The sequence below is a fragment of the Mustela erminea genome, chromosome 3, assembly GCF_009829155.1.
Source record: "Mustela erminea isolate mMusErm1 chromosome 3, mMusErm1.Pri, whole genome shotgun sequence".
Taxonomy (NCBI): Eukaryota; Metazoa; Chordata; class Mammalia; order Carnivora; family Mustelidae; genus Mustela; species Mustela erminea.
In genome coordinates, this window is record NC_045616.1 from 30,581,144 (window position 1) to 30,605,680 (window position 24,537).

At 46.4% G+C, this 24,537-nt stretch overlaps 1 protein-coding gene across 2 annotated transcripts in view; it reads left to right on the forward strand.

Annotated features, from left to right (window-relative positions):
- Window positions 1-24,537, forward strand: part of MCC (MCC regulator of WNT signaling pathway) — a 433,623-nt gene that overhangs the window by 163,432 nt on the left and 245,654 nt on the right. The window contains exon 1 of one of the 2 annotated variants that reach the window (XM_032335533.1): window positions 1,035-1,124. The exons of the other annotated variant lie outside the window; for it this stretch is intronic. Coding sequence (XP_032191424.1) covers window positions 1,068-1,124 — 57 coding nt within the window. The 5' untranslated portion in view covers window positions 1,035-1,067. Of the gene's footprint in view, window positions 1-1,034; window positions 1,125-24,537 lie in introns of those variants that run through there. 2 annotated transcript variants of the gene reach the window in all.

Below are 24,537 nucleotides of genomic sequence, written 5' to 3' on the forward strand. Positions count from 1 at the left end.
CTATTTTATATCTCTTTCAAGGGATAGGGCTTCTTCGTCTTTCTTACCGACGTGCAGAAAACGTAATCTGCCCCAGCGACAGAGAGGGAGTTTGACCGTGAATTTACACCCTCGGTGTTGACTTTAGACGGTTCAGGGAAAATGACCGCTCCACACTCTTGTAAAATCTTAATGTAGCATGGGAAGTGCACAGCGCTGCCTGATGTACAGTGTTCAGATGGGTCTTGACCTTATTAAATCATGGAAAGTGGCTTCTAGGAGGAATTAAAAAAAAATTTTTTTTTTTCCTGCACAATTACTCAGGTGGCTTTTCCTGTTTCTTCTCTTCCTCCTGGACTTGGGTCCTGTAATTACTATCGCAGAGAGCTGGAAGGATGCCTGCTCTCCCCCGCACGGTCCCCTCGGCTCCCTCCCTTTCTCCCTCCCACCCCGCCCCCCGCCCTTTCTCTTCCTGGCCCCGCCTCCTCGGCGCACCACGCAGCTAGACAGCTGTGTTCAATCAGAAACCACTTACAACTCCAGACGATTCAAAAGGGAAACTTCGGCGTGAAGTGCAGCCCCGCGCCGGCTCTCTCCAGCTCTCTCCCTCCCCGGAGCCCGAGGCGCGGACGCCCCTCGCTCCGCCGCCCTGGTTTCTTCGGGAGCTCGCCGAAGCCTTCTGGGGGTGCCGGTTCCTGCTGGGAGGTGCCCCGCAGCCGGGTAATGGGGGGCGGCGAGGCCCCGTAGGAGCGGCGAGGCAGCGCCGAGGGTGGCAGTGCCCCGGGACCGGGCGGTGGGCGCGCGCGGGCGGGTCCCCGCGCCGGCTCGGCCGCTGCAGCAGCTGCGAGCGCACCACGCCACCGAGCCTCCTGCGGCAATGGCTCGTCCGTGAAACGCGAGCCGGCTCCGCGCCTTCCAGGAGAGCACGCATCCTTCCTTGGGGGTTTCCCCCACTGTCTTGGGTGAAAATGGCTGTCTAGACTAAAATGTGCCAGAAGGGACCAAGCGGCGGATCTCGAGCCCGGTAAGCCCAAGTCAGAAGCTCCGAGACCCGGAGGAGGAGGAGCTCGGCTCTGAAAAGTGCAGTCATGAATTCTGGAGTTGCCATGAAATATGGAAACGACTCCTCGGCCGAGCTAAGTGAGGTAAGGAACAGCTGAGGTCGGGAGCTCCGGCTTCTTAGGCATTTGCCTTTCGACAACCGCCCCCTCCCCGCGGCCCGTGCCTCCCAGTCTCCCCCAGCCCTCCACCCCATCCCCCTCGTGCTCCCAGGCTGGAGGCAGCGCAATTAAAGATTAATAGATTTTTTTTTTTTTTTTTGGATCTTGTTTTAACTTGTAGTGCTACTCAGGAAATGACCTGAACTGGCTTGATAATTCAGTCTGAGCCGAGAGGTTTCAGAAAGAAACGAGCTCTCACCGCGGCGCCAAGGCGTTCCGCTCTCCGCGCATCTGGGTCCCCGGTCCTTACCGCCCCGGCCCCCCCCCCCCGCCCCCAGTGTATGTTCGACATTCCTTTTGGTTGCAGTCGGGGATCCGAAGGCGAGCCGCCGCCGGGGCGAACTAATTTGGTGGGGCTGGGGGAGCGCAGCGGATTTTGAAGTCTGCCACTTGGCTCCCACGTGCGATGCGTTTGGTTCTGTTCGGGCACGGTGGTCTCGCGTCGGCGGAGAGGAACGACCCGCGCTGGGGAGGGAGGTGGGGAGGAAGAAGCACATCAAAGCCGCTTAGAACTTTATTTCCTGCCCGGGACTGGACTCCTGAGTCTTTGAGGCGAGCGCTTTTGCAATTCCTGGCTCTCACTGTAACCTACCCACTTGAGTGTTGGGAGACTTGCTTTGAAATTGCAGCTACATCAAACGGTATGCAAATATGTGAGCGGTAAGATGCTCAAAGCCACCTTTTTTGATGACTTTAGGGATGCCTCGGGCACCCCCCCCCCACTACTGCCACCCGCGGCTTTGAATACCTGAGAAGTGCGTTGGAAAACCTACAAAACTGGGTGCTGGAAGGAGAGGAGGGAGTCCGTGTGACTCGTGTCTACAGCAGGAGGTTTAGTGGCTGTGGGTTTTCCTCCTGGCACCATCCCTGAGCTATTTATGGGGCAAAAGTAGAATAAATAGTCTGTGCTTCTTGAGTATGGCTGAAGACAGGAAAGGGGAAGAAAAGGAGCAGAGCATAAAAACAGCCGGAAGGCAGATAGAGGTGATGTCAGATTACTGACTGTGAAGGGAAAATGAAAGGCTGGTGCCCTGGCTGAGAGGAGAGGGCTGGGGATGGGGAAGACAGGGGGGCGTAGACAGGGGGAAACCTGAGTAGGTCTGTGGCCGATATCCAGCAGGGAATGCTGTGCGCCCTGCTTGGTGCCCTGTGTCTTGCTGCTGCACTGTCCCGGCTCTGGGTTTGGAGTAGTGTTGTGGGATGTTGGTGAAATGAAGCAGAGGCATTTCCTAATCCTGGGGGCTTTCCCTGTGATGTAGAAGGCCGGGAGATGCTAAGAGGGGTGGTTGGAACTTGAACACAGGAGGTTAGAGGAAGAGGCAGGAAGACCTAAGTGATTTATTTACTTATGTATTGCCAATTTTACAAGCAGGGAGAGGTTCTACACCTAAAATGGGACCTAAGACCTTGCTCCATAGCTCACCCTATGTAAGGAGAAGCCTGTGACTTCCCTTGTAAGGTCCCTTCCCTTGTAAGGTCCCTTACAAATCAAGCACTGGTGCCTTCCCCTGGTCTCTCAACCTTCTTCTCTGTGGCAGCTGCAACTCCCCACCACCTAAAGTATGTTGTTTCAGTTGCCTTTGTTTTAAAAATGAATCCCAGCTTGGGGAGGAAGGTGGTAGAAGGCTGAGTAGGGGGAGAGGAGGTCTGACCTGACTCGCACGGAATTGGCACAGTGAGTGCATTAGATGAACCCAGAGTGTCCATGAAACTCAGGTGGGAGGTGCTTTGCCTGGTCGTATCCACTCCCTGTGGATTTCTTAGAAAACCTGGGGCTGAAGGAAAGAGTGGAGGGTGCTCTGTGGCCCCTGTGTTGGTTGGAGCCACACTATTTGAACGTTAGAGGACATCGTTTTGTCCCTGAAAAAGTTTCTGGACAGTCCTATCCTTTACCAAATTGTCTTGTTCTCAGTGTCTGCTCATCATTTCTTACCTTCTTTCTGGCCTCCCTTCTAGGTTTGATGATTTAGTCCACCGTGACCCTCCGCAGTCCCAGATTCCCTGCAGGTCGGGTAGTTGCCATAGACTGTAGGGCAGTTTGTTTTTAGGTTTTGGACATATTTTTTTTTTTTTTAAAGATTTTATTTATTTATTTGACAGAGAGAAATCACAAGTAGATGGAGAGGCAGACAGAGAGAGAGAGAGAGAGGGAAGCAGGCTCCCTGCTGAGCAGAGAGCCCGATGCGGGACTCGATCCCAGGACCCTGAGATCATGACCTGAGCCGAAGGCAGCGGCTTAACCCACTGAGCCACCCAGGCGCCCTGGACATATTTTCAATTAGGATATGTGTAAGAGAATCTGTAAGACAACGGGGTGTGTGTGGTTTATACTTGCGGACCCTAAATCTCAAGTCCATTGATCATGGGCAGCAGTTGTAGGATTGAGCTGTTCTGTAATACCCACAGTTCTGAATACAGTTCATCTGTATTCTTCACAACAGGTCTTGGTGGACTGGAGAGTTCCTGGTCACAGTGATTTTTCTCTTAAATGCTGGTTCTGCTTTAACGTCTTCAGGGAGGCAAAGTTGACATTCTCTTTTGACGGTTGGTTCCTCCTCCTCACCTGGAAGCAGAGCTAATAAAACCCCTCAGGGGCCCCTTTAGTACCATTATCTCTTATTGCCCAGGATCCTCCACACTGTCTGGAGGTCACCGTGGGGTCAGATTCAGCCTGTTGTTCCCCAGGCGGTTCAGGGGCAGGAAAAACCAAGAAAGGGCCCAGCGTAATCCTAGGGTTCTGAAACAAGAGGCCTCTCTCCTTGGTGTGGACTTGTGAGCTGACCCTTTCTGGAGGGGCAGTAATGTTGGTACTGACTCCAAAGGGCCTCAACGACGAGGTGTGGCTTGAACCCGTTGCTGGTTATAATCTGCTGGTCTGGCGGGTGAGGGCCGCCAGCCTTGGTCAGCTGCTGAGGGGCTGACCTCTGCTTGTGCAGTGCTCTGGAATGCTCTAATGAGAGAGAGAAGGCGAGAGAGAGGATTTAGGTGTGAGGGATGCCTGGGTAGGACCTCTAGAGCTAGAGCTGAGTGTTGGGCGGGAGGTGTTTTGCATGTGTGAGAACTTTAAGAAAGAAAAACAGGAAATTCATGAATGTGTCCCTTTTGTGTCTTTACTTGGAAACAATAGCTGTTTAAGATCCTGCAAGTTGATTATAGGAGATGGTAAAATTGCCTCTACCTGTGGGCATTCAAAACCTTTTTGTTGATCCATGACCACAAATGGCTTCTATCAAGTCTGAACACTTTAACCAGAGCAAACTAATCCTTAGCAGTAACCACAGTAATGTAAAAGGAAAATCTGAGAAACATGAATTGGCTAGTCTCTTTTCTTGGCTATTAGCTGTCCCTTTCAGAGAATCAAAGGATGTTTTTCTTTTTCTAATGTGAGGTTAAGGAAGGACTCCCAACATCAGCCAAATCAAAAAGTCTTTAGAAAATCAAGTACAGGGCACCTGGGTGGCTCGGTTGGTTAATTGACTGCCTTCGGCTCAGGTCATGATCCCAGAGTCTCTGGATCTAGTCCCGCATCGAGCTCCCTGCTCCGTGGAGAGTCTGCTTCTCCATCTCCCCCACACCCCCAACAGAGCTCGTGCTCTCTCAAATAAAATCTTTTAATTAAAAAATCAAGTACAGGGGCACCTGGGTGGCTCAGTGGGTTAAGCCTCTGCCTTTGGCTCAGGTCATGATCTCAGGGTTCTGGGATCGAGCCCCACATCAGGCTTTCTGCTCAGCAGGGAGCCTGCTTCCTCCTCTCTCTCTGCCTGCCTGTCTGTTTACTTGTGATCTCTACCTGTCAAATAAATAAATAGAATCTTAACAACAACAACAAAAAATCAAGTACACTTTTAGCAGCACTATATTAAATTCTCCCAAACCTTGTCGAGGGAAGGCTCTTAATTCCTCTTCCTCTTTGCCGTGGGTTTTTGGTTAGCACTTTATTTTGTTTGTCTTGGTAAAACTTGTGGGACCAGTATGTAGTTGAACCTTGTCATGTCTCTTAGTTCTTAGAATCATTCAGATTTTGGGAGAAAGATCTCTTAAGGCACAGCATTACCAAGGTATGACTTGAATTCACTAATCTTTCCAGAAGACCTGTCTACTGGATCTGCTTGTCAGGTAGACAGCTGCCTGTTAATGCAGCAAAATAAAAATTTATCTTTTAAGAGTTCTTTTTGGGGTGCCTGGGTGGCGCAGTGGGTTTAAGCCTCTGCCTTTGGCTCAGGTCATGATCTCAGGGTCCTGGGATCAAACCCTGCATAGCCCCCCCACCCTCTTTGCTCAGCAGGGAGCCTGCTTCCCTTCTTGTCTCTCTGCCTGCCTCTCTGCCTACTTGTGATCTGTCAAATGAATAAATAAAATATTTTTTAAAAAATTGAAGCAATCAACTTATATTTTCTGCCTTTTAAACATTACACAATGAACAGGTAAAATTCTCCTGTCACTGTTAACTCTGAAACCTTAGTTGCCCCTGGAAATCCTACTTTCCTTCCTCTTTCCTCATCACTTTATTCAAAGCTGCTTTCACGAGATGATTCCACTTAGGAACATGGGTATAGAGGCAATTCGGAGTACTTTCATCAGGATCTAGTTGGGTAGCTACGGAAACCCCACATCTTTACGGATAATTCTACAGGGGTTCTCTACACAGACCATCCTGTGAGGGATTTCACAGATGTGAAATTTCACAGATGTATTTCACAGATGTATTTAGGCTTCATCAAGTTACAAAATACCAGAGTTGGAAGGGCCTGTGAGATCACCTAGTATTCCCACACCCCTTTATACTTCCTTATACTCCTTTGTTTTTATAGAATCCACTTCATTCTAATGAGTTGTCTCCTGTGTGTCCTGCTATAGACCATCAGCACCAGAAGGGCAGTGTGAGGACCTGTCAGGGTCTGGCACATGGTAGGTGTTCTACAAATATTTAAATGCGTGAACACCTTGCCTCTTCTCTCCCTTTCTTTCCCTTTTCACACACATAGGATTTGAGGAACTGCTTTAAGTGCTTTGTCTGAAGACTTTTTTAAGGGAGGGGGGCGGTCTGTGGCTGTGTAATAAAAGTACCCCTAAATTTAAAGGCTTGAAGAAATCTTACTTGTGCAGGATTTTGGAGTTTGGGGCAGAGCTCAGAGGAGATGACTTGTGTCTATGACTGGCACGAGAAGATCCCCTTCTGACGGCTTCACACATGGCTGGCATAGTGGTGCTGGCCCATGGACTGGGAGATCACCTCTCTTCTGCAGGGGCCTGTCTCTGTGCCTGCTGGGGTTTCCTCTCAACATGGCCGCCGCATTCCGGGGCTGGGGCGAGGGGGCAGCTGGCAGTTATTTGTATGCATCTGTTGGTCAGAAACAGCTCTGTGCTTAGCCCAGATTGAAGGTGGTGAAGAAATAGATCCCCACCTCTCCAAGGGGGATAGAACAAAGAATTTACAACCATTTTTAATCTACTCCAGAGGCCACAAAATGACAGAGCCTTGTCTAAAACCCTGGTCTCTTGATTCTCGGGGCCTGGCAATAGTTTTGTTTTTGTCTCTTAGCTTTTAATTCAATGGTTTTCCCAGGTATCAGTCTGCTTCCTTATCAAAAACCGTATGAGAGACATTTTGTTATGCCCATAATACAGGTGTGGAGATTGAGGCATAATGAGGTGAAAACACTCACCGAGGTTCTACAGACTGTTGGGGGTGGAGTGAAGATTTGAGCCCACGCAGTCTTTCTCCCAGGCCCACCAACCGAACATGGCTTCCTTTCGATAGTTTCTCTTACTCTTCTGAGCTTTTGGTCACATGCTCCTAGGAGGGAGTATTCTGTATAAGAGGCCTGTTATTTAACTTGATTTGGATTGGAATCTATGCAATGCCCAGATAAATGTTTTTGATAAAAATGAAATGGATAGTGATTAAAGGAATGTGGTCCCTGCATCACCTTCGAGTGGCTGACGAATTCTAGGCATGGGTTTTCCAGAGCCCTAAAAGCAGATGTGTCCATTAGGAATAGGGGGATCCTCATCTAGGAGAGCCCTCTCTTTTGTTCTTGTTTACCCGTGGGGAGAGAGGTTGCCCCACAGCCTCTGTCCTACTGCCCGTGTGCTCCACATTGGCATCGGAAGGATTAGCGCTGCCACATCTGAGGTGTCAGAATGAGAATAAGACTTCCTTTGTTACAAGAATCCGCACCCTCCCGTCCCTGCAGGTGGGGCCGTTGGCTCCTAAGGCAGTGAGCTAAATCCCTGTGGGGCTGCAGAGGGCTGAGGTTGGTGAAGAAGGCCAGGGAACCCAGTGAAGTCGGTGGCCGGGGCTGCGTGGCGAGGCAGCTGCTGGTGGTCAGATCCTGAGGAAACACGAGCTGAACGTGGCAGTGGGGCCATGTATCTGCCCCAGCTGCCCAGGGGAAGGAGATCAAGTGTGGCTGGAACCAGGTGATAGTCAAAGTAACAGGGAAAAGAAGAAATACATTATGGAAGGAAGAGGTTAGTCACAGACCAGGCAGGCCACAGACAGGAAAGCAGAGAGAGACCCTGGATTCTGGGGATGTGCTTTGTCTAAAGGGGAAATTGTAAAATGAATTCTGAGACTTTGCCATACTAAGGAAGTACTTACAGGACTGTGGCTACCAGGTTTTGAGGTACCAGAGCTTTGAGGGAGTGGGGGCACCCATCGAGGATAGGGAATGTGATGACAAGACTCAGGAAGTAAACTCAAGGGTGCTTGAAGCTAATGTTCCCAACGCAAGCCATGGGGAACGTTTCCTCCAAAATGAGATGGGAACTGGAAGATAAAAGCTGCATTTATGGCAAAATTAAGGTGTTGATGAACAAAGACTTCAGATTTAGGTTTTGATCCAAGGAATCAAATTTCAGAAAACCAAGACTGTACTTTTTTTTAAAGATTTTTATTTATTTATTTGACAGACAGAGATCACAAGTAGTCAGAGAGGCAGGCACAGAGAGAGAGAGAGGGAAGCAGGCTCCCTGCTGAGCAGAGAGCCCGATGCGGGACTCGATCCCAGGACCCTGAGATCATGACCTGAGCCGAAGGCAGCAGCTTAACCCACTGAGCCACTCAGGCACCCCCCAAGATTGTACTTTAAATAATCTCGCGGTTCTGGGAAAGAGGTGTGTGGTGGCGGGATTGCAGAATCAGACATCGGACAAGCCAAAAAAAAAAAGAACGCTGATAATAGTTAGGACGTGCATTTTTACATCAGCCAGGGGATGTCAGGGCAGAGATAAATTAGATGCAATTATTTTCCCATCCTGCCCCCTCACTACACACGAATTCCTGACATTGGTATCTTTCAATCTTGAAAGAAACAAGGAGAGAACAACCTGGAGGAGAGATAAACAGAAGTTCAATTTATAGAGTAAATATTCCTGGGACCACAGAGTTCTCTTTCTTTCTTTTTAAAAAAAGTTTTATTTATTTATTTGACAGGCAAAGATCACAAGTAGGCAGAGAGGCAGCCAGAGGTGGGGGAGGGAAGCAGGTTCCCCGCTGAGCAGAGAGCTGGATGTGGGGCTTGATCCCAGGACCCTGGGATCATGACCTGAGCCAAAGGCAGAGGCTTTAACCCACTGAGCCACCCAGGTGCCCTGAGTTGTTCTCTTTCTAGCAAATGTCCTCTTCACCTTGCTGAGCAGAAATAGCCAAAATTAGTTCATAGGGGAAAGAGGACACCTTTGAGAGGTTTGCATTACCCTGAGGAGTGAAGTTGTAAAGCACTTTATGAAGACAAATCTTTTAAGATATTTCTTAAACTCAGCAAAGAAATTAAACCAAATCAAGTCTGGGAAAAGCCAAAATCCTGAATGAGCAGCTGTTGATTCTACTTGTCATGTAAGAAGCTCCAGGATAGGGTTTGTTAACTTTGTAAACAAGCAATAAAAACCTGTTTGGCTGGGACAGTTGTGTGCTAAAATCTACCTGATGTTTTGGCTGGTGGGATATTTTGAGACCTATCGCCTATCATGATCCTCATGATGGAAATACATCTAAAGCCAAAGGCTGTAGCATTTGATTACCTGAAAACAGAAAGTTTCACGGAACCTCAGTGTGTGCGCATGCGTGTCGGTTAAGGAGTCCAGCTGCATTTGGGAAAAAAAAAAATATTGATGCGGTCGTCAAGGGAAGAATGCCAGCATGGAAGGAGATTGCCTGGCAATTAGAAAAGCTGGGGAGTCCTCTGGTTGGGTGCATGGTGAGAGTGGGAGTAATTGCTTGTCCCTGTTTCCGATGGGCTGTGTGGACTTGTCCACAGAATACGTGGCACACTTGCAACGACTTCTTGCTTTGTCTGGGCCCCTCCTGGCCTCCCACGTTGGTTGTTCCTTCCCTCACCTGTGTTCAGAACACGTACGATAATTACCCACAGCCTCCATGGGAGACTGTGAGCTCTTTGCAGGCAGGGACAGAGGGAAAACCCATCCGTGTCACCAGCACCTCATCCGTATGTGACATGGTAGGGCGTCGACAAACGGTGATTTGTTTGCACTGAACCGCACTTGACATTACTGCGTGACAGATGGATTGGATTGGCCGCTTCCATTATTTTGGTTGAAGGGCATGTTTGATGGGATTTAGTTTGGTTATTACTATTAATTTTTTTTAAAGATTTTATTATTTATTTATTTGAGAGAGAGACAGCACAAGCAGGCAGAGAGGCAGGCAGAGAGAAAAGCAGGCTCCCCACCGATCAAGGAGCCCGATGTAGGACTCGATCTCAGAACCCTGGGATCATGACCTGAGCCCTGGAGGCAGCGGCTTAACTGACTGAGCCACCCAGGTGCTCCTAGTTTGGTCATTATTTCCATAACGCAGACTCTATTCCTCATTTGTTTATTCATTCAACAAATACTGTATGCCTTCTACACACTAGGCGCTGTTCTTAAGTGTGGGGATACAGAAAACATACCGTCCTTGTTCTTTTTTTTTTTTTTTTAAGATTTTATTTAATTGACAGATCACAAATAGGCAGAGAAGCAGGCAGAGAGTGGGGGAGGGAAGCAGGCTCCCCGCTGAGCAGAGAGCTCCATCCCAGGATATGAGCCGAAGGCAGAGGCTTTAACCCACCGCCACCCAGGTGCCCCAGTATTGTCCTTGTTCTAATGAGCCTGTGTTCTAGAGGGAGGCAGGCCATACACATGACAGATGTATGTCCAAGTGATGCTGTGTGCTTGAAAAGAGAAAACACAGAGGGAGAGGAGGGAAGATGCTATTAGAGTGATCAGGGAAGACCTGTCTATGGGAATCTTTGGATTGAGACCGGAGTGAAATGAGGGATGGAGCCATGTAAAGATGGGAGATGATCACCTCAGGCAGAGGTCAGATACGCATGGTGTGTTTAAGCAAGGAGGTGATGTGGCTGGGAGTGAAGTGAGCCAGGGGAGAGTGGAAGGAGAGAAATAGTTCTGGCTAGATCGCCTGTGTCTCCTAGGCTATGGAAAGGAATCTGGATTTCTTTGGAGTGTTTTGATATTCCTGAACTGAATTTTTTACATAGATATACACTCACACATATATATACATTATATAAGATACATAATATATACATTATACACATACATACATATCCATTATATGTAAGTATATATACAGATACATAGATATAATTTTTAAAAAATATTTATTCGAGGTAGAAAGCAAAAGACAGCATGAGCCAGCGGGGAGGGGCTGAGGGATTGGGAGAACCAGACTCCGTGCTGAGCAGGGAGCCTAATGTGGGGCTCAATCCCAGAACCCTGAGATCATGACCTGAGCCCAAGGCAGATGCCTAATTAACTGCCTGAGTCACCCAGGCACCCCTGTATAATAAATTTTAAATAAAGTAATTAAATTTGGGGGCACCTGGGTGGCTCAGTCAAGATTCCGATTCTTGATTTCAGCTCCGGTCATGATCTCAGGGTTGTGAGATTGAGCCTTAAGTCGGGCTCCAAGCTGGGAGTGGAGCCTGGTTTGAATTCTCTCTCTTCCTCTCCTCCTTTCCCCGCTCATGCATGAGTGTGTGGACATATGCATTCTCTTTCAAATCATAAAATCTTAAAAAAAAAAAAACAAAAACAAAAAAGAAAAATCATTTAAAGAACTGAGTGACACAGACATTGGCCAAGAATGATTTGAAAACTGCCTTCCTTTGAGGGATGGTTCAGTGTTGAGGGACGCTGATGTTGTAGAATATAGGTGGGTTCTGAATTAGGAAAATTGGGCTCTACTTTCCTCGGTCACTTGGAGCAGTTTCCTTCAATTATTAGAATCATTGACTTTATTGTTATGAAACTTAGTATCAGTTTATGGATTTATGACAAATGTAGCTCTAAGGAGCCTGGAATGCTAACATTTGTTTCTCTATTGAAAAGTTATTTGGGGGGCGCCTGGGTAGCTCAGTGGTTTAAAGCCTCTGCTTTCGGCTCAGGTCATGATCTCAGGGTCCTGGGATCGAGCCCGGAGTCGGGCTCTCTGCTCAGCAGGGAGCCTGCTTCCCTTCCTCTCTCTGCCTGCCTCTCTGCCTACCTGTGATCTTTGTCAAATAAATAAAATTAAAAAAAAAAAAAGTTATTGGGTAGTTGGATTATAACCAGAAAGTTTTCTGGTGAGCATGGAACTGGACAAAGGAGATGTTTCCATATTCGGAGGTACTATTAAGCCATTCTTTAAGATGAGGATTCTCTTATCCAAGCCATTTGCATAACTGATGAGGAAACTGAGGTCTGAATAAGGCTGGCTAGGGGCAGAGCGGTAAGTGTAGGACACATTTTTTTTTCTTTATAACTCTGGGGATAATTTTTCCTCTTCTGCCTCAAACTCCTCTGTTTCTGTATGGCAGGATTTGTTTTAGATTTTGCGTCTTGGGGTTCCACTGGGTGGCTCAGTCCATTAAGCATCTGACTCTGGATTTCTGCTCAGATCCTGATATCTGTCTGGGTCCTGAGAGTGAACTTGTGTCAGGCTCCATGCTGAGCGTGGAGCCTGCTTAAGATTCTGTCCCTTTCCCTCTAGTTCCCCACCCCTACAATGTGCACACACTCCATCTAAATAAATAGATAAAAATGTTTTTTAAAGACTATGCATCTTGTAATGTTCTGTAATTATCTTAAAAAGAAGCATATAGTCCTTAGTAAATCTTGTCTATATGTGACGTTACTACTAATTGCACTATTGAGATAATTAGAAGAATTTAAATTTTGCTCTGGTCTTTTGGGTCTGTTGTAGTAGTCTGCTTTCAGTGGGTTCTTACTGGCCGAGACAGTCCGGGCTTAACAAGTCTTAAAAATCCAGAGGAGCATTTGTGTTCTGTTTTGAGAAACTAATGAGAGATGGGCCTACTGTTCAGCTGATTGGCCAGCTGCTCTGTGTTGATGGTTGTATGACTTGGTCACTCTACTGTCCTTTTTTGAAAATGGTGGTAAGCGCTACATACCCTAAAATCTCCCATTTTAACCATTTGTAAGTATGCAGAGCTGTGGCATTAGCACATTGACTTTGTGGGGCCTCCCTCCTCACTCTCCATCTCCAGCACTTTCTCCTCTTCCCCAACTGACATTCCATACCCGGTACCCAGCAAACACGAACTCCCCATTTCCACCCCACCCCACTCTTTGACCCTATCTCTCTGTGGATCTGACTAATCTAGATCCCTCACATAAATGACCTTATAAAATACTTGTCCTTTTGCAACGTTTTGTTTTTTTTTTCCCCCCGTAGACCTAATGTCTTCGAGGTTTATCAACACTGTAGCATGTGTCAGTTTTCTTCCTTTGTGAGGCTGACTTTTCCACGGCGCCTATACATCCTGTTTTGTTTATCCATTCATCAGCGCACACGTTGGTGGCTTCTACCTTTCGACTGTGGGCAATAAGGCTGCTACAAACACGGGTGCGCAATTATCTGAGTCCCTACTTTCAGTTTTTTAGGTGTACACCCAGAAGTGGAATTGGTAGACCATATGGTAATTCTGTGTTGACAGTTTTGAGGATTTGCCTCCACATTTTCCGTACTGGCTGTTAGACTTTACATCACCCCACCAGCAGGGCGCAAAGGTTCCTCTTTCTCCTCCTCCTTGCCAACACTTGTTCTTTCCTGTCTTAGCCATCCTGGTGGGTGTGAGATGGTCTCTCATCCTGGGTTCTGTTGGCATTTTCTTTAGGATTCCTAAATGTCGAGGGTCTTCTGTGCTTAGGGGCCACAGCGGTCTTTGGAGACATGCCTGTAGGCGCCCTCGCCCATTTTTCACCTGAGCTGTTTGGGAATTTTTGTTGTTGCGCCATAGGCGTTCTTCCTCTAGTGGGGATCTCCATTCCCTGGGGCCTTTCTCCTTTGTGCCGGTCTCCTTTTCTCCTTTTCTGGGGCTTTGCAGGCACTTCTTGGTATTTCCAGATGGAATGACAGCATAAGGCGAGGCAGGAGAATAAAGCCTTTCCCCCGTGGAAAACAAACAGGCTCCGCCCGGGCCAGGAGGCTCCTTCCTCCACCGTGTCCAGGAAGCAGGGACTTCCGGGTGTGTTGTGGGGCCAGCTCGCACTTGACCGGCTGGTGACCAGCAGCTTCTGCGGTCCAGCTAGCCACTCTCCAGCGATGTGAGGCCCCGCAGCAGAGCTCCCGAGTGTTCTGTTCATGGCATTTGAAGGGTTACTTTGCTCCTTGACCTACTGTGATTTCACAGTATTGAAAGCGGAGTTTTAGGAGAGGGTTTTAGCAAGAGGGGCCTGTGGAGAGTAGCCAAGAAGTCTGGGGCTGGCCTGTTAGATTAGATAACTGTTACTTTATTTCTTGGTGCTGTGAATCTAATCCTGGTTAAACCAAAAATCTAATTTGTTTTCATGCTTGATTGGGAGCCCTTCTGATTAAGTGTTTGGAAGAGAGTAAGCATCGTATAGGAAGGCCAGGGCTGGGGGAATGAGCTAGTCCAGGGGCTGCTGTGCCGAGACTGATGATGAAGAGACTATTAATAGTGAGTAGGGGGTGAAAATAGGTGAGTTGGACCCCAAACAGGAGGCCTTATTACTTCTGGCTCAGAAGGATAGATTAAAACTCACATGTGGGCTCCCCTCTCTTCAGGATGCCTTGATGTACATGTGGGGCAGAAAGCAGTGCATCTTCTGCCAGGACTGCTCTGGACTTCAAGTCAGTTTTTCAGTTGGGATTTCTGAGTTGCTTATGAGAATGCTGTCTGGGCACACACACGTGATGACTGCCAAAGAGAGCGTCTGATGCCGAGAAAGCTGCCCTCAGACCCTTTCATTTCCAAACTGCGAGAGATGGGGTATCCCTCTTGCCCTCTCCCATAAAGTGCCCCCGCTGAGCAATGATGACATCCAGGGGGGTGGGGGCGTAGGTCAGGCGACAAGGAAAGGCTCTGTTATTTTTGGCCATCTTCTCTCCTAACTTCTTTACTGGGTCAGGTTACTTGGTTCCTCACCTTAGCTTGTCTGTGTGTAACCCGGTAGTGTGGTAGAGTCGTGTGCTCGGAAATCCTTGGCTCTGCCACTTTCTTGCTAGGTGGTCCGGGGACTGTTGCTTTTCTGGGTTATACAGTCCCTGTTATAAAATGGTGATATTATAAGAGTAGAGTATCCTCCCACTTGGACGGATGTTGTGAAGGCCAGTGAAATAATCCATGTAGTGCTTATCGACGTGTCTGGTAAATACTAGTCATTAGCTCCAGCTGCTGCAACGCTAATCCAACGTCTGTGTTGTTTTGGGGCTACAGTGCGGACTTGCTACAGTGACGGTGCCAAGTAGAACTTTACAAACAGAGCATTAGGAGCTGTGCTTGTAAGCACTGAGATAATGTGAAAAGAACTTCTTAAGTGGAGAGGAATCTGTCATAGAGAAAATATGCAGGAATCCGGAGAGTCCTACAGCCTCCTGATGGTTTTGTTCTCTGGCCCTTAATGCCAGAGACTCACTAAGAGGGGAAATTCTGCTTCCAAATATTGGCAAGTCTTTGAAAAGAAAGGTAGCTCATTTCTTTTTTTTTCTTTTTTTCTTTTGGATTCGTGGAGCCAGAAATGTTAATGAGCTCACAAATGTCAGGCAACACTAATTGCTTTTTAAATGTTCCCCTTTTGGTTTATTATCTTTGTTAATTTTGTTTTAATTTTGTCTGGGCTATCGTGTCTTCAGGCCTTTGTGCGCCGGGGAACATGCCCTGAGGAGAGCCACACGGGGTGGGGGGTGGGGTGGGGGGGGTGGAACGTGGGAGAAGGGAGGCAGTCAGGTAACCCCCGCCCCATGCCCAGAAGGAAGATGCGTTGCGGAGAAACAGACCATCTTCCTGTGTTGTGTAACTACTTATTTCACGAAGATAAGGCTCTATTGGTGATGCATACTCTGTGAATTCCCTTACAAGTTGTGATCTGTTAACAGTGAGGAGATAGCAGCAGGGCCGTGGGAGCTCTGCCTGGGTTAGCCATGGCGCGGGAGGTGAGAGAGGAGCCTTGGTAAGTGGGTCTGAGATTGCTGGAGTCTGGCCCACAGCAGGGAAGGCCACTCTGGTGCCGCTTATGGCTGGCTTTGTCATTTGAGAGAAGGCTTCTGGTTTGTGCTGGTTTGTTTTAGTGTCTTGACAGAGGTTTGGTCTACTGGTCAGAAAGGAGGAAGTGGTAGAACAATCTCTCATGTTCTGAAGTGGTTAGGTTCGGTCCTTTCCTGAAGAGTGTCTACCCGAGGGCAATAGGAAGGAGGTGGGCAGGAGTCGTAGACCTAAGGGAGCCTGAGGCCCTGAGTCGCACTGGATGGTGGGGAAGGTGTGGAGACCTTGAACGTCCACCTCTGTAGACGCCTGCGGTGATGTTACCCAATCCCAGGACTGAAACCCGTCTCTGGCTAAGCTGTTGCCTCACGAGTCGGCATCTGATGATGGCCCGATCCAACTGGGAAAGCAGGAGCACAGGTCTTGTGTAATATGAAACGTCTTGCTCCTCCCTCCTGCCCTTGCAAACGGAGTTGCACGCAAGTCCCTCTTCCTGCAATGCTTTTCCCTCCGTGGGGACAGCAGCTCGTCTTCGACCTTACATGTCACCTTCTTCGGGAGGCCTTTCTCAGCTTCCGCTCAGTGCATGCTAGGCACGCCGTACAGGCCGGCAGCACCGCTCCTTCCCCTGACTTCCCGCGTACGGGGTATTTCTGTATCCCTCTGTCTCAGAAGCTTACCTGCTGGAGGGGGGCCCGTGGCCAGAAAAAGGTTTTTTTCTCAGAGCACGTTCTTGCAGAGAGACTGACAAGATACATGACCGTTAATAATCATGAAAAGCAGTTAAAAACCAACAACAGCAACAAAACCGGGCACCTGCATGGCTCGTAATCATAAAAAGCAGTTAACAGGGGCGCCTGGGTGGCTCAGTGGGTTAAGCCGCTGCCTTCGGCTCAGGTCATGATCTCAGGGTCCTGAGATCGAGTCCCGCATCGGGCTCTCTGCTCAGCAGGGAGCCTGCTTCCCTCTCTCTCTCTCTGCCTGCTTCTCTATCTACTTGTGATTTCTCTCTGTCAAATAAATAAAATCTTTAAAAAAAAAAAAAAAAGCAGTTAACAACAACAACAGGGGCACCTGGGTGGCTCAGTCCGTTAAGCGTCTGCCCTTGGCTCAGGTCGCGATCTCAGGGTCCCCGGCTTGAGTCCTCTGCTCAGTGGGGAGCCCGCTTCTCCCTCTCCATTTGCCCCTCCCCTGCTCATGCTTGCCCTCTCTCGCTCTCTCAAATAAATAAGTGTTAAATAAAACCACCCAAAAACTAAGAGATAGAAAAAATACGCAAAGGACAACTACTTCTATATGAGCTCGCTAGTGCTGCGAGTCCCATGATCCACGCTCGGATTCCCCGTCCCAGAAGATGGATCCTGGCCAACACCGGGCTTGCCTTCAGGGGCCCACCCAGTATGACTGGGGCTGGAGAGATGTGCTTCCATCGGTGTCTCATGGGAGCACTGGAGTCTGGCTGGGTGTTCTCTCTCAGGATGAGACATCAGAGTGGAGGCTGACTGGAAGTAGGTTCCAGGTGGTAGGAGTAGCTCCAGGAGCTGGAATTAGATGCTGTTATTGTATTAGAAATGATAAATGTGGAGGACCACAATCCTAAGATTATGTTAAAACACTTCAGGTGAAGCCATTACTTCTATTTCATCTTGCAAGTATTTTTTCCCTTTATGCATATCAAAGTCGAAATCGATACTTCCTAAAATATGCCACTTCCAGTACAAGAAAACTTAGGTTCAAAAGCTTCCCATTAGAAATGACTGTTGTCTATTGATATTGCAATTAACCTAAAGTAAAACTGTAGAACTCACAAGAATGGTTAACCTAATGCCTCTAACCTTATCAAGGTGGGTTTTTTTTTTTTTCCCCAAATTAGAAGTGAGTTTGTGGTATTGACGAGTAAGGATGTGGAGGATCATTCCATATATAATTGTACCCCATGTGCAGAAAGATATCTTTTCTTACAAAGGGTAGGGATGTCCCTGCAGTTCAGCTTCTGTATTCATTTGCAAGTGACAGAAATATGTTAATTGCTTTTCTTGGGTGAATGATTCTTAATCTGGTGGGAAGGATAAAGATTTCAATTCATTTCACTAATTTAAAAAATATCCGTATTCATAGGTTACTAGATGGAGCTAATAAGGCATTCCAGTGAGGTCTGAGTTACTGGGTGGATTTCATTGAAAATGTGGCCTTGCAGTATTCCTCGGTGGTAGGATGAAGTCTTCATCAAAACAGTCGGCAGGTGATACTCTGACTGACCCTGAGTGCCCTGAGCCACTGGTGCTGATGTGGGTTGGATGGGAAGATGGGTGTGTATTAGGTCTTAAAAGGATGAGGCTGAGGTGGTGTCTTATACACACTTCTTAGCACAGCAGTTGGAAATGGGAAATTAGCACGAAGCTCTGAGGTTTGTGATAAGAAATTTACCTTTTCCTTATTCTTCTGACTGTCAAAGGATCCAGGTAAAGACTAATGGCCTTTTCCCACCTTTAATTCACCAAGTAAATTGAGGAAAAAGTTCAAGTTGCTCTTAATTTTGTTTTATTTTATTTTATTTTATTTTTGAGTAAGTTCTCTGCCCAGCATGGGGCTCAAACTCATAACCCCAAGACCAAGAGTTGCATGCTCTACTAATTGAGCCAGCTAGGTGACCCTAAATTGTTTTTTAAAAAATAACAGCAGCTCTTTCTGCCCATGGTGTCCTGTCCCTGTGCTTTAATAAAACCATATTTTTGTGCACCAAAAAAAAGTACTCTAACATATTAATAATTAATAGGAAGAGGCCAGTTTAAGAAAAAAGGCTTTAGGCTGTAAATTTGTGGATAGCATAAACCAGACTAGATAGTGGTGAAAATGAAGGCAGTTAAATATAATGAGTAGCCCTCAGAAGTGTGAAGCACTTGGCATGCATTTTTTATGTCCTTTTTCAGTTTACAACTCTTCATTTCCGTGTGCCCAACCCCTCAGCCCCTGGTGACCTCCTACCCTTATATTCTAGTCTCCAGCTGACTTAACTTTCAGTACCTTCAAGGGGCCTGACTTTCTCTTGGCCTCAGAACTTCACATCTGCTGTTCCTACACTGTCCATATCTTCAACCCTTCTACCTTCTGTGTTTTCCTCTCCTAGGACTTCGTGTAAGTGTGTTTTCTCTTCAAAGTCTTTCCTGGTATTCCCACTCTGGTCCTGTTGCTATGCTGGCCCACCCCGCTCTGAAAGCATTAGCTGTTTCCATGTTGTAGCGCCTCATACGACACACTGGCCTGCAGACTTGGGATCTCCTACCAGGGTGGCTGCTGTTGACCACTGCTCACTAGCACTGTGCAGAACCTAGCCCTCCACATTTCTTTTAGAGTGAATGGCCTTAGCAACAGCCCTGTGATAGGATAGAAGTCCTAGCTTTAGGGGCATTTGGTAGTGAGGGAGTGGAAACTCAGAGAGATGAAGGGTCTTACCCAGGGTCCTACATCCAGTAGATGGCTGGGCCAAGTTTAAACTGGGGTGGGATTCCAGAAGTCCGTGCACAGCGCCGATAGCCTTCTCAGACCATGTGGTCATGACCTCTAGAACGGGCATCTGTAGGACCTGGGGCTGGGGGGTTGATGGATTGCAGGGAAGTAAGGGTGTTGGGATGATGTCCAGGCTTCTGAGAGGATTATGCTGATAGGTGAGATTGGAGATTTCACGGCAAATCTAATTTGTAGCAAATGATGAGGCTGGATTTGGGCATGCTGCATTTGAGATGCATGTTGGTCCTCAACGTGGAGATATAAGTAGGCTGTGGGATAATAAGGCTCATAATTTGGTCAGGATTTGGAATCTTTGGCCTCCATGGCTATTTACTCTCAATGCAGAGGAGCTGATGTTGGGCTCTGTTCCAGCCACTCTGTCACCCACCACATAGATAAGGAGTAGAATGAAGCCAACTAAGTATTGTGTGTATTCAGATGCCGCTCCAAGAACTGTAGTCTCTGCCTCCTAGCGTTTTAAGCATACATAATATACACATTGGTGCTGATGGTTCAGAATTGGCATTATGATTGAAATAAGTTGTGTTTTTAAAGTTGTGATTCTTTTTTTTTTTTTAAAGAAAAATCCAATTAGCTCATCACACATCCTATGAGCATTTCTGCCTTTGAGCGTTCCTTAAAGGACAAGGTAAAGATTAAGGACATCATAAAAGTAATGCATGTACATACCAAGTTTGGAAAATAAAGGAGGAAACAAAGTCTTAAACGGTCCAGTAACATTTTGGTATGTTCTTTATAGTAACATTTTTTTAAATTTAAAATTTTTTTTTAAATTTAAAAAATTTAAATTCTTCATATTTTTTTGAAAACAACTTCAATTTTAGTAACTCTGAAGTATTTTATGGTATATAAGATGGGCTAATAGCTGTTGACCAAATTCTTAGGTTTTCAGGCTTTGTTTCTGTAGATAATGTCTCGACACAGTTTTGCATTTTCTTCTATCTTTAGGGCAGATAGAGGGAGAAGGAGAGCGACTGGGAAGGAGAAAATGTGTGTAAATGAAGAAACGGAGGAGTATATTGTACAGAGCTTTTGTCTGATGTTAAAGAAGAATACGTAAGGGTGCCTTGGGGCCCTGGGATTGGCTTTGTGGAATAATCCCGAGACTGAAAAGATCCGTTAAACACACATACACACACACACACACACACACACACACGGGCTGTAATAAACTGGGACCATCTGTTGTTCTATCTTGGCCTGCTTACTCAGTTTTCTGCCTGTTGCTTATTGAAGAATGCCTTTAAGGTGGTGATGGGGTGCGGCCCAGGGACAGAGGGCAGGGAGGCTAGCAAGGCGGTTGGAGCGGGGGCTGGATTGCAGGTCTGCAGCCAGCTTGGGTTGCCTCACTGTTCCCCCATGATTACCCTCTGGGGCCAGCACGATTGTGGCCATGGTGGCCTTGTAATTCTGATCCATGGAGGTGTGCGATGGGGGTTATAAGAGGTTAAAGGAGTGAACCCGGCCTGCATTTCTTTTTTTTTTAAGATTTTATTTATTTATTTGACACAGAGAGAGAGAGAGAGAGATCATAAGTAGGCAGAGAGGCAGGCAGAGAGAGGGGGAAGCAGGCTCCCTGCTGAGCAGAGAGCCCGATGTGGGCCTTGATCCCAGGACCCTGAGATCATGACCTGAGCTGAAGGCAGAGGCTTAACCCACTGAGCCACCCAGAAGCCCCTAGAATGGTGTTTTTATTTATTTTTGTTTTTTTATTTTTATTTTTTTAAAGATTTTATTTATTTATTTGACAGACAGAGAGCACAAGTAGGCAGAGAGGCAGGCCGAGAGAGAGAGAGAGAGAGAGAGAGAAGCAGGCTCTGCACTGAGCAGAGAGCCCGATGCGGGGCTCGATCCCAGGACCCTGGGATCATGACCTGAGCCGAAGGCAGAGGCTTTAACCCACTGAGCCACCCAGGCTCCCCGGAGCAAACATCTTCTTAAGCATATGATAGAACATTGATTTAGAAGTAGGTATGAACATAGAAAGAGCTGAATGCAGAAACTTGTATGATGAAAGCCTTCACACTTGGTGTTTCCAGTAGCCCAGGATTAAGCCCCTGAAAGGATCATAGAAGAAACTGGACTGAATGATAGAAAGTGTTTTCCGAGTGCTACTCTGGCTTCCATTTCATTAGCCCTCAAAGTATCTTTAGTCAAAATGAAATGACCCCAGCTTAGGACAGATGCTTCTCTATTGGTTTCCCTCTTTCCTGGGAGGAAGTTGGATTGTTAAGAATTACCATTCTTAGCAAGGGGGAGGAAGGAACTGACCAGTTTCTAATCCTGGAATCTGATTTATGCTCAGCTGTAATTGCTACTACACATTGGAACGAACATCCCGGCCACCCTAGGAAGTAGGTGTTGTCTGATATCATGACTGAATTAAGTCCCTACGTGGCACTCATCAGTGACTTCCTGGAAGTCTCTCACCCTGCTTCCTATGGCTGGTGGGTGTACAATGTTCAGCAACTTGTGTTTGCTGGAGAAGCTGGCATTTTTCTATAGAGAGGTAAAACTCTGTGTGTCAATGGTATAAATAAACCTGAGAACAGCCCATAGTTAGTGGAATGGAAGGACATAACAAGATAGGCAGAATTGGGGGGGTGAAGAAAGGAAACCGGGAACAGCATATTTCATGGAGGAAGGTTTTATTAACCTATCTACCCTTGATATTCCTATGTTTCTTTCATCGCCCTGTTTATTATGGATGAGGAGATTCCCCATATTTATTACCATGGCCATTTGCATAGTGTTATTTGCATGTCTTAATCCAGATTCATCATGAAAATGTCCTTATTTGGTCCAGCTGCCTCAGCTTGGCACCACTACATGCCTACTCTCATCCCTTTTCTAAAAATCCTATTGCCTTTAATCTCAACTTGCACATGTTAAGTGCCTTATTATTATTTTTAGAGATTTTATTTATTTGACATAGACACAGTGAGAGAGGGAACCCAAGCCGAGGGAGTGGGATAGGGAGAGGGAGAAGCAGGCTTCCCGCTGAGCAGGGAGCCCGATGCCAGGCTCTATCCCAGAACCCTGGGATCATGACCTGAGCCACCCAGGTGCCCCATGTTAAGGGCTTTAAAAATGTGTGGCCTCATCCTGTATCTTCTGCTGAAATTTTTTCCTGCCCTACAAGTTTTAAGCATCTTCTGCTGACCTTCTGTGATACCTAACACAATATGGGAAAATCGGAGAACACCCAACTGATAAAGACTATAGGTGGAAGGCGTGACTCCAAAAGGAGGGCGGAATCCCTGACTCTCAGCTTTATCTAAACTCCCCAAGATCTCTTTGTTCATCCACAGGGCTTTCCCTGTCGGCAGCTTTTAGAAAACCCTGAGCAAGTGGGAGATCTCTGCTCCCCTTATACAGAGTCTGCTGTAGCTGATAATGGAACTTTGCCAGAAGGGGAAAAGGACACACGGTCGTGGCATTCCTCCTGTTTGCTAGGGAATGTGCACTGGTTCAGTCTTTGGTAATGAATCACTTTCCTGCTTCGGAGGAAATGCTGCTTTTCTTTAAACTCCAAAAAGTTTGTCTAATGTCATGGTCAGCCTCTCAGGAACTGTTCTGATAAACACAGTAGTTTCTTTTATTCTTTTCCTATTATCATGGGACTAATAGTTCTCTCTCATTAACGTTTTCACATTGGTGAAACAGTAATGGTAACTTCTTTATTGCTTGCCCCATTTCTACAGTCCCTGTTGTGGGCAGCCCCAAGAATCCGCAGCCATCTTGTCAACATTATTACATTTTTGTGATTCTGTGCTGCCTACTCAAATGATAGTCAGTGGTTTTATTAGCTTGAGATTGAAAATTCAAATGAATAAAGGACAACAAAGTAAAAGAAACATAGTCCAATAGGATAGGAGAGTACTGTCCCATAATTCATTCACTGAAGTGCTTCCTTGCAAGCCCTGCATTATCGTATTCATTTTTAAAGAATAATTACTGTGTTTTGTTGAAAGAATGGGCTCATAAATTCCAAGAAGCTAATTATATTTTGTTACTGGTGTTGCTAGAATTCTAATAAGCTTATTCCTATTTCTGGTCTAGCTGTTGGAAAGGGAACCTATCTTGAAGTGGACAAGTGTATTCTGGTAATTAGGAATTACTGAGAAAGAAATAATGCTATTTTATCATTAGAAGAGTTTTCTAACACTTGGTCATGCTGAAAGCAGACTTATTTTAAATTGAAAAAGGAAATCAAATTGTGTCTTTCATCCTTTATGTAGCTGTCAGGGAAAAGGGGAGGAATTAACCGAGGGCCTATTAGCTTGATTATACTTGTAGATTCTTCTGAGATTTAAGAAAAAAATCCATAGTATTTTTTATAGCTGATAGAGGATCTCCAGAAGTTACCAGCAGAACAAAGATGGCAGTACCACTCGGCCTCCTGTTTTCGGGGTGATAATGCTCTCCTTTGAGCTTACTAGGTGCCTGGGAGCCTGACGAACTCGATACCAAGGTGAAATAACTTGCCCAAGGTCACAGAGTTCAGTGACCAGCCCTAGATAACTAAGCCCATCCTTAGTTCCCTTAGGTGAAACAGGGAAAAAAAAAAATCAAGAAAAGGGTAAAATGCATACAAGCTAAAGTTAGTCAAGCTCCAGTTTTTAGTGCAAAACACTGAGGTAAAGTAAGTATATTCGATTAATTGTCTTTGATGATGCAACTATTCTTACTCAGTTGAATTTCTGTTAAGGTAACCAACTGTGTGGTAAGAACCTTTTTCCTTTTTCTGTTCTTTTCTCTTTATGAGCTATGTGTCCCACCTGTGGGTTATATCTGCCTTCCGTTTAAGATTTGAGCCTCGAAACCTCATGTCTAAGCATTAGACAATGCATAGCACTTGTCTAATAATTTGTGAATCCAGTGTTCTGGGTGGTTGGTGGAAGGGATAACACTCACTATGCGATTGTTAGTGATGGGGAAACTGAGTCAAGGGGACGCAAACTATTTCTTGCTATAGGAGTCCACAGCAGCCAAGTCCGTAGTATTTCATCCTTGTGAGTCTGTGCTTGGAAACGTAACCAAAGACCTCTTAAATAAAAATACTTCCTTCCCTTTAAAGTAAAGTTGCTTGATTATTTAAGGGTTCCATTCCAAATAGTCCTTCTGCAGTCACTGACTTGGTTAAACTGGTTGGTTAAGCAGACTAGTCGATCGAAAATTTAATGAAGCAAATATTTTTGTCCTTGTCTCAGCAAACTTAATGTTCCTCAAGGAGGGATCAAATTTTAAGCCCATGTATGCGAACGTTTTACTTGTAGACTTGTTTTGTTTTTGCAGGGAAATTTAAGAGGCAAAAAGGAGAAAGTTGTCTTTATGTC